This window comes from Telopea speciosissima, unplaced genomic scaffold, assembly GCF_018873765.1.
Source record: "Telopea speciosissima isolate NSW1024214 ecotype Mountain lineage unplaced genomic scaffold, Tspe_v1 Tspe_v1.0769, whole genome shotgun sequence".
In the NCBI taxonomy this organism is placed as follows: Eukaryota; Viridiplantae; Streptophyta; class Magnoliopsida; order Proteales; family Proteaceae; genus Telopea; species Telopea speciosissima.
Genome location: NW_025318105.1, coordinates 1215 through 15049, shown reverse-complemented (window position 1 = coordinate 15049; position 13835 = coordinate 1215). Strand labels below are relative to the sequence as shown.

The window sequence follows — 13835 nt, the reverse complement described above, 5'->3', positions numbered from 1 at the left end:
TGTATTTATAATAAGGCTAGTATACACTGTACAAGATCATCCAACGTACACTAGCAAACTTGGGTAAAAACCACAAGTACCATTTATTATTTTTTTATTTTTGTGAAACTACTAAATGGATTATTATGTTTAAAATGTCAAAAATAGGCTGCCTAGAAAAATCAGGCCAAAAACAGTCGGTTGGGCCTCGAAACCATCATCTCAAGTTGGCTGGGAAAATCTACCAGGTATTCGGTTAAAACCTGGTATATCTCGGTTTCGTAGCTGGTTGAAACCGGCCTCAAAATCGACACTTAAAACCTTGTTTATCTCTATTTAGTGATCCTGTCAGTACTAGTTTCTCACTGGATTTTTCTGGCTCGGAATTCTCACAAGGTAATGAATTCCCATACAATTGGATTACATCAAGGATCAGCTTTAAACCCACATTTGTTTGCGCTAATCATAGATGAGTTGACTAGAGACATTCAAGATTAGATCCCTTGAGTATGCTTTTGCTGATGGTATTGTTTTGGTTGGTGAAACAAAAGCAGGGATACATGCCAAGTTGGCATAATGAAGATTAACTTTGGAATCAAAAGGTTTTAAGATAAGTAGAACAAAAACATGGGATATGATGTGTAACTTTAGTGACAATAGGACTGAAAGTGAGGTGGTGAAAAATGATGATAGAGAGTTACAACAAAGTGAAATTTTAGTTACTTAGATTCAATCATAAATAAAGGAGGAGAAATAGATGATGATGTTGCACAAAGAATTAAAATAGGATGATGAAGTGGAGGAGTGCGTTCTGAGTGTTGTGTGATGGATGTATTCCTTTAAAACTCGAATAAAAAAATTTATAGAACAGTTATACAACCAGCAATGATGTATGGAGCTCAATATTGGGCAGTGAAGAAACAACAAATAGAACAACTTAGTGCAGCTGAAATGAGGATGCTGAGATGGAAGAGTGGTAAAACTAGAAAGGATTAAATTAAGAGATGAAAAAAATTAGAACTAATTTAGAAGTAGCCCCGATACATGATAAGTTGCGAGAAAGTCAATTGAGATGGCATGGACAAGTTCAACAGAGGCCTTTAAATGCTCCAGACGGAGGAGTGATTTAATTCAAATTGAAGGAGCTAAAAGATCCAGGGTAGGCCTAAATTGACTATAGGAGTAGTGAGGAAAGACATGATAACTTAGGACTAATAACAAGTATGGCTTTGAATAGAGCTGATTGGAGGAAAAGGATCCATGTAGTCAACCCCATTTAGCAGGGATAAAGCTGAGTTGAGTTGTGATTGGTCCAAGGGGTTGGCCAATCTTGCCCAATCTCAGGTTCATAATATGAGGTATTGGCAATCCCAATTGGATGGATTGGTGTCTACCAATCCCAATCTAGATTGGCTGATCCTCTTGATCCATCCAAATACTTGAAACCGCCTAGACCCTAAATTGGATGTGTTAAGACTATGGTATATAAGACCTTACAACTTAGCTAATTTTCATTTAAACCCCCATGTGTTTGTTCTTTTTTATAAATTCCTCCTCAAACTTTATTTTCTTTACATTTCTGCCCCTCTATTTAAAAAAGGATCATTCCCTTTCATATCTTTAAGCCCTACACAAATAATCAAAGACCTCATTTGAATCCCACAGTTCCTGGACACATTTCAGCAGGCATCCCCATACCCGCACCCACTTCTGGATACATATCCCTGTATCCTATTTTTTTGGGAGTTAGGTGGATCCAATTCCTTGATACATACCATACTGGAACCAATTTAACATAGACAATAAAAACTAACTATATTCCCAATGAGACAAGGTGTATACTTCATATTTACCTGTTTTCGAGAGTGCTCTCATCCTATTGAGGTGCTCCTCTTCAATTTTGAAAGGTGCTTCATTTAAGTCCACAGTCCTCTGGCCACCAGGTGCATTCCCGGAATGGATAGTTAATGGGAACTCAAAAGTGCCATCCACTTGAGCAATGTCCATTGCAACTTTTGCTTCCATGGGGAACAAAAAGTTTTGCCAGACCAACTGAAAAGAAATACACATAATCATAATCATGAAAACAATAGAAATCTCAGACTAAAACAAGGAAAAAGTAACAGTAGGAATCAACTAGAACAGAGTTCCACATAAATAAAAGCCACTGAAATCCACAATTTAGGGAAAAGAACCTACTACGGTTATGTTGATTTTGGAATGTCACAAACACAAACAAGATCAACTCTCCACACTAGCCTGGTCAACTAGCAGTAAACATTTCCTACATCAGTATTCCAGTTACATTCCCAAGTTTCTTAACTAAGGAAAAGGATTGTAACTTCACAAACAAGGAGAAAAGGCAAGCTTTCTGTTGAGATGGGCTACTTTACCCGATAGGGGTAATTTAGTCCTATCGTTTTAGTTGTTTTATGTTTTATTTTTTATTTCTTTTCTGCATTTTCCCTCTATCCGATCTCTATTTGGGATTCCTAATTGGAGTGGGAATTCCTAATAGGAATAGGACTAGGGGGGGCATTCATACTTTGGTTATGATTTGTGGTTATTATAAATAAGGGGCTGGATGATCGATTCTGGTCATTCAAGCATTCATTCAGTTCTGGTTTTGGTAACATGGTATCAGAGCCTTCTTCTCTGATCTAGGGTTTTCAAAACCTTCCCCCTCCATCGATCTTCTCCACCACCCTTCTCCATCGATCTCTCTTCTCTTCTTTGGCCTCTTCCATCCTTCAAGGGCAGCACCAATGAGGTGATCCCATTATGATCTAGTTGCTGCCCTCCATCTCACATCAAATTTTATGCTCTAAACTCTGTTCACGATAGCTGCTGCCTTCATCTACCTGCGATTTTGGACTGCTCTTGTTTTTTGGAAAATCAACCCTATCGAATGGGAGGTTGATTGTTCATCTTGGAGCACTGCTGGAAGACCTCTGGACAGCACCTATCACAGCTACATCAGCATATTCTGAAGACCCTCAAGTTTCAGCCCCTCTTTTCTGTTATCGATCTCAACTGTTAGGGTTTTTTAAAACCCTGACACCATATCGATTTCCGTTTTTGGGCTACTTGTTGGGGGAGATTTTTTGAGGGACTGTTTCCCTATCACATTGCTACACTCGACCTGCTTATCAGCCTCATCTGCTGCAGTGTTTTTTTTTTAAGATCTAATTCTTCTTAATTATTGGATCGATTCCTGCTTGGCTGAATTATGGGTGACTCAGAGATGACTACTGCTACTTCTGGAGGAGATGGTCAGATTAGGAATGACTTTCTTCCCTATGTTGCTGCCATTAAACTTGATGGTACAAATTATCTAATTTGGGCCAGATCATTGTCCTTGACTGTGGCTGGTAGGGGACTCACTGGCCATCTTACTGGCACCACCAAACAGCCTACTGAAGAAGGCACTGCCCGTACTAAATGGGCTGCCAACGATGCTATGGTGATGTCATTTGTTCTGAATTCTATGACCACTGACCTCTCTAGTCAGTATCTCTGCCTTGACACTGCTACTCAGATATGGACTGTCGTCAAGGGAACTTATGGTCGATCAGGTAGTGGTGCTCAGGTTTATGAAATCAGGAAGACACTTCAAAATACTACTCAGAAGGAGATGTCTGTCACTAAGTACTATACTGCCCTCAAGTGTTTATGGCGGCAATTGGACCATTATGCTCAGTTTCAACCTACTACTACTGCTGACATTACTGCCTATCACTCTAATGTTGATCAGTTTCGGGTCTATGATTTCATTGCTGGCCTTAATGATAATTATGATCCTATTCGGGTACAAGTCCTTGGTCGGATTCCTTTCCCCACTTTAGAGGAGACTTTTTCTTATGTTCACAGTGAAGAGACACGAAGGGCTGTCATGATGATTACTCCCAAAGTTGAGAGATCAGCCTTAGACACTCTCGCTCCACCTCGTATACTTCTTCCGACAGTGTTGCTGCTACCAAGGAATTAAGTATCGGAGCGTATCGTATCGTCTCGGCCGATACGTCTCGGTATCGGTCATGGCCGAGACGAGACAGGTCGAGACGTATCTTTTTTTTTTAAAATGTAAATGTCTCGAATGTATCGGTATGTATCGACCGATACATATCGATACGATACGATACGGTCGATACGTATCGATACAGACGAGACATGATTTAAACCATTATTTTATTAATTTTGAAATAACGATACATATCGAGACGTGGTCGATACATATCGATACATACCGAGACGTCTCGATACATATCGGCAACTTAAAAACCACATGGGCCCAAGTCTTCTCAAAACAGAAAACTCGAGCAGGAGCAGGCGGCGGAAAAAAACAGTTCCAGCTTTGAGAAACCATAAAAAACATCTTTAAACTTGGTTTTTGCCAAAGATTTGTTGAGGGCTTTGATTTCTTTGCCAAAAACGATCCTAAAGGAGGTGAAATCTCATCATTTGCTGCATCTAACAGCCCACATTCGAAATCAAAAGGTGTTCTTGAAGGGCAAGGTAGGTTTTTGAAAAAACTTGATTCTTTTGTTTAAATCTTTGATTTTTGGTATTTTTTTGCTATGATTCAAAGGGAATATGTTAAACTAACTTAGTATTGCATTCTTTTTATACATTTACAAAGATTTGAGTTCAAAATCCATGTTTCTTTGCATTTTTACCCAAAACCGAAAATTGCTTCTTTAAAATGATTTTTTTTATTTTCTTCTAAAATTTAAAACAAATGCTAATGTATATAATATATGTACTATATTATGTATAGATCTATCACATTCCAAGAAGATTATATATTTACCCTAAAATCTATCACAATAGTCACTCCTATTGTTGAAGACCCTTACAGACATGACTTTGATCCACCCCGACATTCTTCATGGCAATTGGTGACTTTACATGTAAGAAATTTCATCTTTTAATCTTTTATAACAATTTCAATGTGCCGCACTTGTCTCAAGTTATTGATTATTCACAATTCTTAGTATATATGCATGATATATGACACAAATTGATTGTTTATATTGTTTTTATTGTCCAAAAGTGTATTTCCATGTGTATTTTGATCATTTTCATGCGTTTCGCACCGATCGATACGTATCTCCGACACGATCACGATACGATATGTCTCTTAAAATCGCCCGACCGATACGATCATACCGATACCGATACTTAAATCCTTGGCTGCTACTACTACGCCAAAGAGCTAGTGAAGTGTGATCATTGTCACAAACCATATCACACTAAGGCTCAGTGTTGGAAATTACATGGGAAGCCTGCTGATTTTGAGGCCAAACGTGGTCATGCTAAGTCTAAAAACAAAGCCAATCACACTGAAAGTGTAGCTTCAACTCCCACTACTGACACTGGTTTCTCTCAAGAAGAACTCTAGGCTCTCCGACGTCTATTGAACACATTTGCTGCCTCTACTACATCTCTTGCCAATACAGGTTCCTTCTTTGCTCGTCACGTATTTCCTTTGTTGGTCATTGTGCATCGAGTTTCCACTCCTTGGATCATAGACTCCAATGCTACTGATCACATGACGGGTTCTTCCAGTCTTTTTAATACTTATTCTCCTGCTTCTGGTAAGGATAAAGTCAAAATTGCTGATGGGTCCCTCTCCTCCATCTCAGGGAAAGGATCCATTGGTTGTTCTCCTTCTCTTACACTGTCATCTGTGTTGCATATTCCAAAATTTACAACTAACCATCTTTCCATTAGCAGTATCACCAAATCCCTGAATTGTAAAGTGACATTTTTTCCCACTCACGTGTGTTTTTCGGAACTGGACTCGGGAAGACGATTGGATCGGGTAAAGTGCATGGCGGATTGTACACGCTGATAGAGATCCTACACCTACCCAGGCTTTACCTTCTAGGCTCTGCACCGGCATCTTTCTCTTTTGAATTACACAAAATGGCACTCTAGGCTAGGCCATCCCACTTTAGGTACTTTATCAACTTTATTTCCAACATTAGTTAAAGACTATAATAAGGAAGATTTTTTTTGTGAGCCTTGTGTCTTGGCTAAACAGACACGTTCAACTTATCATATTTCTAATAAAAGATCCTCTTCCTTATTTCATGTTGTTCATACTGATGTGTGGGGTCCTAGTAGGAAAGCTTCCTTTTCCAGTCATCGGTGGTATGTCACTTTTATTGACTGCTATTCTAGGTTCACTTGGGTCTACCTCATGCACACAAAAAATAAAGTTTTTTCATGTTTTCAACACTTTCATCAGCTTGGTTAAGACCCAATTTAATGTCACTCTTCAAATTTTGAGGAGTGACAATGGGACAGAGTATATGGAAAGTCAGTTCCAAAAATACCTTGTTGCCCATGGAATCCTCCATCGACCACGTGTCGACACTCTGACCCTAAAATGGTGTAGGCGAGAGGAAAAACCGCCACCTCTTGGAGGTGGCTAGAGCTCTTCTGTTTGCTCGCAATGTCCCTTCCCTTTATTGGGGAGATGATGTCCTTACTGCAGCCTATTTAATTAATAGGCTGCCCAGTCGGGTTCTTCATTCCAAAACCCCTATTGAGCTATTAGTTGGCTCTTCTTCCTTTATAGTCCCACCTAAGGTATTTGGCTGCGTTTGTTATGCCCGGGATATAAGCTCCCCTGGTAAACTTGACCCCCGTAGTCTCCGCTGCATTTTCTTGGGATACTCTGCTACATAGAAGGGGTACAAATGTTATTACCCTCCATCCCGCCGGACTTTTGTCAGCATGGATGTCGTCTTTCATGAAAGTGTTTCATATTATGTGTCCCCACCTCTTCAGGGGGAGAGTGTTAGTGAAGATGTGCTGACTATTGACTCTCCACCTCCACTTCAGTCTGTTTACCACGAGTCTGAACCAGTTCGGCCTACCCCTAGTACTCCCCCTGAGTCAGGGGGAGAGGTTCCTATACAGGGGGATACTATCTCTATTCAAGGGGAGCAACCTACCCCGGTCCAGACTCCTATCCAGAGGACTATTAGTGAATTTCAGAGGAGAATTGATGACAGTCTTGTGAAGACCTATGGAAGGAAACATAAGGTGTTCAATCAATGTTGCTCCAGACCCATCCAATTGCCGAACCCGGATCCGAACCCGCTCTCCACCTGGTAATGTTCCTTCTCCTAAATTGCTTATTGCTCTTCGCAAAGGTGTCAGGACTTGCACTCAACATCCCATATCTCATGTTGTTTCTTATGACTCCCTTTCCCCATCCTTTCGTGCTTTTGTTTCCTCTCTTTCTTCTGTTCGTATTCCTAACACTTGGCAGGAAGCTTTATCAGATGGAAAGTGGAAGGCAGCTATGATGGAAAAAATGGAGGCCTTGAAGAAAAATAACACATGGGAGCTTATGGTTCTTCCACCTGGGAAGAAAACCGTTGGATGTAAATGGGTGTTTGTGGTGAAACAGAAGGTGGATGGCACTGTGGATAGGTATAAGGCACGACTTGTGGCCAAGGGGTTCACTCAAACATACGGCATTGATTACCAGGAAACTTTTGCACCTGTTGCAAAGTTAAATACTGTTCGTGTGTTATTATCTTATGCAGCTTAACCTTGGATGGGATTTGCGGCACTAGATGTAAAACCGCCTTCCTAAATGGAGCAATCGTATGAGGAGGTGTATATGGACATTCCACCAGGGTTCTCTTGTGTAGAAACCAAGGAAAAGTGTGTAGGCTGAAGCATGCACTATATGGGCTGAAACAGTCACCTCGAGCATGGTTTGGCCGGTTCCACAAGGCCATGATTTCTGTGGGCTATAAGCAGAGTAATGCTGATCACACACTCTTTATAAAGAGGGCTGGTGAAAAACTCATTGTTCTTATAGTCTACGTTGATGACATAGTGGTTACTGGCAATGATGGTAATGAGATCAGACGGTTGAAGACCTTCCTTGGACAAGAATTTGAGATTAAAGATCTAGGGAAACTACGATACTTTCTTGGGATTGAAGTGGTCAGATCTTCTAAAGGCATTTTTCTCTCCCAAAGGAAGTATGTCCTAGACTTATTGGCTGAAACCAGGTTGTTAGGCTGCCATCCTTCAAATACTCCTATGGACTCTACTGTTCGGCTCAAGGAAAAAGAGGGTGAGCTTGTTGATAAAGGCCGGTACCAAAGACTTGTAGGGAAGTTGATTTATCTCTCACACACTCGTCCTAACATTGCTGTCTCCATGAGTACTGTGAGCCAGTTTATGCATGATCCCTACTCTTCTCATATAGAGGTTGTTCTTCGTATCTTGCACTATTTGAAGTCAGCTCCTGGAAAAGAAATTCTTTTGTCTGCACATGGTCACCTTCGGATAGAAGCATACACTGATGCTGATTGGGCTGGTTCTGCGGATCGCAAATCTATTTCTGGGTATTGCTCCTTTGTAGGTGGAAATCTTGTCACATGGCGTAGCAAGAAGCAAAATGTAGTTGCTCGTTCTAGTGCCGAAGCTGAGTTTCGAGCTATGACACAAGGTATTTGTGAGTTACTCTGGCTTAAAGGTTTGTTACAAGGTCTTGGTGTTCCTATTCGTCTTCCTATGATGTTGTACTGCGACAACAAGGCTGCAATCAGCATAGCACACAACCCAGTACAACATGATCGTACCAAGCATGTTGAGGTGGATAGGCATTTCTTCAAAGAGAAGTTAGAAGATGGGCTGATTTGTATTCCCTTTGTGACATCTGCTAATCAACTTGCTGATATCTTCACCAAGGGATTGTCTGGGAAATTGTTTCATCTCAATCTAGTCAAGTTGGGCATGATCGACATCTTTGCTCCAACTTAAGGGGGAGTGTTGAGATGGGCTACTTTACCCAATAGGGGTAATTTAGTCCTATTGTTTTAGTTGTTTTATGTTTTATTTTTTATTTCTTTTCTGTATTTTTCCCTCTATCCAATCTCTATTTGGGATTCCTAATTGGAGTGGGAATTCCTAATACGAATAGGACTAGGGGGACATTCATACTTTGGTTATGATTTGTGGTTATTATAAATAAGGGGCTGGATGATCGATTCTGGTCATTCAAGCATTCATTCAGTTCTGGTTTTGGTAACACTTTCTTCTTGGGGGTGAGTTGGAAAGAAGGAACAGTTTTTAGAATTTGAAATTAATAAAATCAAACTAAATCTCACATAGAATAATAACCTGTGCAGTAAGACGCAGTGTCATGCTGAGAAAAAAGCATGAGGGCCTCAAATAATAGTTTAGAATGGCCATTGATTCTTCAATAGAAGAGAATGGCAAAAAGGGAGAATAGAAATGCATTGCATTTTTTTTTTCAGTGGAGGGAGGGACGGGGGAAGAGAGCATATCCGTGGAATAACTGGAGCACTGATTCAAAAAGGAAACAACAATCTAAAAGTACATTAGAACCCAGAATTAATGCTAAATTAACAACACATGAGAAAGCATGTAACAAAAGAAAAAGTATATAACACCATTAAACTGAATTCCAGTTAAGTGAAACCAGAATAATAGTGCACACAGAAAAATTGTTTTTGAGATAGAATAAATGCATTTTCCAGTCAATACTGATTTACTCAGTATTGACATACGACTTCACCAAGTAAACATTAAATGGGTTTTTGGAGTTTTGGGAGGTATGCATTGATTATAAAATTTCCATTCTCCAGATATGAAGAGGGTACCTTTTAAGTGCTACCATAATTGTACTTTTATATTAAGTTTCACCATAAAATGGCTTCACTAGTATGACTTAAATCTGTTTTGAAGCCACAACTTATTCATACAAATGCTACCGGGATTCAAAATGAAATAATTCCTGGCAGCAACCATAGGTATCATCTGAAATCTGATAATAAGGGGCCATACAGAGATAAAGAATAGATATTTGGAAGCCATGGTGACGGCTCACCTCTATTTTCAAGGTATAACAACTTCATACGCAGATCGTCACCAGCCATTGCAAGAGAAACAGAAGCTTCTCCCAGTAGTGGATCCCTTCTCTCTGCTTGCTCCAATATCTCTATGCACAGTCGATCCTTCGGAGAAGCTTTTCCTTCTTCAGTAGATCTATGGTAATCCACAGATTTGGTGAGCCTCTTGGAGATCTGAAGTGCTTTTCTTCCATCTGGAGTAAGATCAGGTGGACGGGCTCCTTTTGTTAGAAGGGATACTATAATCTTGGGTTCTTTCCGCATTGCAGCAACATGTAGAACAGTGTATCCCCTTAGGTTCTGATGATTAATATCAGCAATTCCAAGATCGAGGAGCTCTGTTGTAGTTTTGGCATCACAATATGCTACAGCATAGTGTAGTGCACATGCATCATCTAGTGTGGTATGCCCCTCTCTCAGCAACATTCTCACCAATTCAACATCATCAGAATCCAAAGCCCTATGTATTCTCTTCACATGTTTATCTGGGAAGTTGTTGCTTTCAGACCCAAGTAAGCCAAGTTCCTTGCGTGAATCCATTATTTGTTTAACAATATCATGGGGCAATGACTTTTCAAGAGTGATGATATCGACATCAGACTTGATTACAATCTCAGTACAATGCTTCAGCAACCTCTCACAAGATTTGTCGCACATATTTGAAACAGATAATATCACCAGTAAGTCATCTGTTGCCACCTTGTCAAGAATGTCAAGCAGGTGCCTCTGCAACAAAAGAATACAGCCTTATTTATTCCATACTGGAGGTTGGAAAAACAAAAATAGAAAAAAATGCTCATGTGCAAAAACGAAATGGCATCTAAAAATAATGTGTCAATAGGACTGGATGCAGTAACTTGTTCCGTTTAACTATCAGAAAATGATGATTAGTGGGCTAAAAAAATGTGAAACATTATAACAGCTAGGAAATTTTGTTTCACGAGTTTAAATTTCTTAATTTTACTTAAATGCTTTGATAGATTAAATTCTTCCATGTTTTAGTAACGTCATAGCATAGACGAAAATTGAATGTTGTAAATGATTCAAGCACTTACCATAGAAATCAACATCAAAGAAAAATCCATTTCCAAGTTGTTTTTAAAATTTTTATTGCGCTCCAGTAAAACAATTTCTGTCAAATTTATTTCTATACGATTTCCTTTTTCTTTAAGACATTTCCTGTAAAATAATTTCCATTGAAGCAAAAGTTAAAAACTCTGGCATCTCCTAATTCAATACTCTAACTATTGCAGGTGGTGGAAGAAAACTTTTCCCAGTTCTCTATCAGATGCTTTGCATTATTGGAGGACAGTAATATGAACAATGGCAATGTTTTTCATTTCAACTATAATCACATTTATGTGTCTAATAATTTGCAACTCATTAGAATTAGAAAGACACATGAGAATTCAGAAGCGATTGATGAGGAGAAGAGGACATTCCTTATACCTCATAAAGAGCCACCAGTTCCGAAATCTGGAAAGTGAAAGAGGCATACAGAACCTCTACCATGAAATCGACCGCTGGCCAGCAACCGACATGTGAGCAATCTTCGTCGACACAAGCACAGACATCTTTGGGTAATGGCTTAACCTTGCCACTATACAGATAACTTATAACCGCTTCCAAAGCATCAAATCCCACATTGAAATCCTTGGTCAATTCCTTCATTTCGAACTTTCCTCCTCCCTCTCTACCGGCAGAACTGAAGACGCTCCTAAAGAAGGGGCTTCGAGCAGAAAGAATGCAGCGATGGACCGGCAGTTGACGGTCCCCATTAACTATAATCTTGGCGTCGCTGTAGAAATCGAATTCCGGAGATTTGAATATTGATTCTAGGTTTTCAGAGAGGCGTCTAAGGGCTTGGACGTCACCGCAGGCTTCTGGAGAGAAGGTCTCAGTTTGAGAGACGAAACAGATGCTGCTACTGCCACTGTTATCGTTCGAGTCCGAGAAGGTCATGCGAGAATCCATGGGCAAGGAAAAGGGAACTATAGTACACCAGTGAAGCTAGGTTGGTGAAAACGCCATGAGAGAGATTGAGAGACGATCAGAGATTCACACCGACGAATACACGGAGGTGGAAGACGATGTAGAGATTATGAGAGAGAAAAAGTGCTTCACAGTGAAGCTTGGAAGCCTCAACGAAAGTCAGCAGAGAGAGAAAGCGATGAAAAGGGAAGGGGGTGGAGGAGAAGGGAAGGAGAGATCAGAGACTTCGAAGCTCTCATCAGCTACAGACATGGCTGACGGGAGACGATGGAACAGACAACCCCCGATGAAGGTGGGCCTCACTTAAGATCACATTTCTGGACCATCAGATTGGAATAAACAGTGGGATCCGGACTCACTTCCCGATCCTATGTATATTAAGATAAGACTGGATCGGATTGAATCAAACGTTGCCAAAACGAGTCGGAGAACGCGTGAAGGTGAATTGGGTGGGCCCATGTTCTTAAGAATTCTTAAATAATGGATATGGTCCACATAGGGGTCCTGAAACGTATGGTGGAGGCCCAACAAAAGGAAGTTGGGTCAGGACTCTCTGACTCGGGGGTCCCGTGTGCATTAAAGTGCTATTTTATTTTTAACTTCTTTAGATAGAATTATTGATTTTTTAATGAAAAATCTAATTATGATGATACCATGGCTTACGGCATCAGCTGTCGTATTTAAAATTTTAAATGCCAATGAATAGAAAATTATTGCATAGAGAACGATACTGGGCGCGTGTGGTGCCCTACACTGCTACCCTTGTGGCATGCAAAATGATGGGCGCACCTCCATGAAAAAGTAGAATTTTCAGGGTGTATGAGGCAGTCATTTTGCCCACTCCTATGTCTGATACAGTTGTAGTTGCAACGCATCGTTCTTTCTCTAATATTATTTATTAGTTCTTCTTGTCACAAAGCTATGCATTTAAAAAAAAAGAACTCTATGAGGGAGTCAAGGAGTGTGGGGCTACGCCCAGGAAATTGAGAGTGGGGGAAATGATTGTCTCATCCCATGAAAGATAGAAATGCTATCCATGTTGATTCTTCTGGGGCCAAAACACTTTCCATTTGTATTGTTTTTTCGTCTTTTGTTTTATTCTTAAAAATTATTCCCTTATTTAAAATACAGGAAAAATAATTTGAAAGCAATTTGTTATTATGTCTTTCTTGAAAATTGCCAATGTGTAGCACATCTTTTGAATACACATTTGAAATTACAAAATTCGTCCTTGTTACTTTGAAAAAAATACATGTTATGCTGAAAAGGCCAAAAAACCCCTTAAAGGTTACTTCTTTTTCATCAACTTTCGAACAAAAAGATTTTCTCATTATCTATTTTATCTCTATGCAAAATTGGATTCAATTCTTTTATTCTCACCATCATTTTCTTGATTGTATCACAATGTGTTTGTTTTCCCTCGCAGTCCTTGCAGTAGCGGGAGCCTTGTGCATTGAGACAACATTTTCTATTTTCATACGTTAGGTACCTTTTGTTTAGAAACAATACATTTGGGGATACCTCGCGTTTGAAATATTGTGTTTGGGATATTTTTTCCTATTACTAATTTTACCTACAGATGTTATGTTTGATAGAAACTCTTTTATCTCTTCATTTTTAGCCTCGTCGTTGGGTGCCCCTTGGTCATTCCTGGACATTGGGCTCTCTGGAGAGGAGCCGGATCCATGGTAGGGAGGAGTTTTTTGTAGGAGGTGGTATGGGCAAAGTAGAAAACATAGTAAAAGAGATCCCAATTATAGTTTTTCAAATATGGATAAACATGTGTTCCTTTGGACGCGCACAAAGGGGGTCTGGGATGCATTGGGCGAGACCATTTTGGAGCTCAAGTCTTCACTATCTCTGAACCAATGGTTTGCTCCAACGCTCCCTTGGGTGAAGCCTTAGCCATTCCTCATGGTCTTCTACATGCCTGGAACCTTGGTCAACTGAGGA

General features: G+C 39.9%; 1 protein-coding gene across 1 annotated transcript; it reads right to left on the bottom strand.

Annotated features, from left to right (window-relative positions):
- Nucleotides 1–1773: 1773 nt before the first annotated feature.
- On the bottom strand, nt 1774–12178 carry LOC122648317 (BTB/POZ domain and ankyrin repeat-containing protein NPR1-like). Its single transcript, XM_043841549.1, is given in 4 exon segments — nt 1774–2013; nt 2015–2031; nt 9869–10616; nt 11340–12178. Coding segments are annotated over 4 exon segments (1515 nt in total). The 5' UTR covers nt 11865–12178; the 3' UTR covers nt 1774–1788.
- Nucleotides 12179–13835: the final 1657 nt, after the last annotated feature.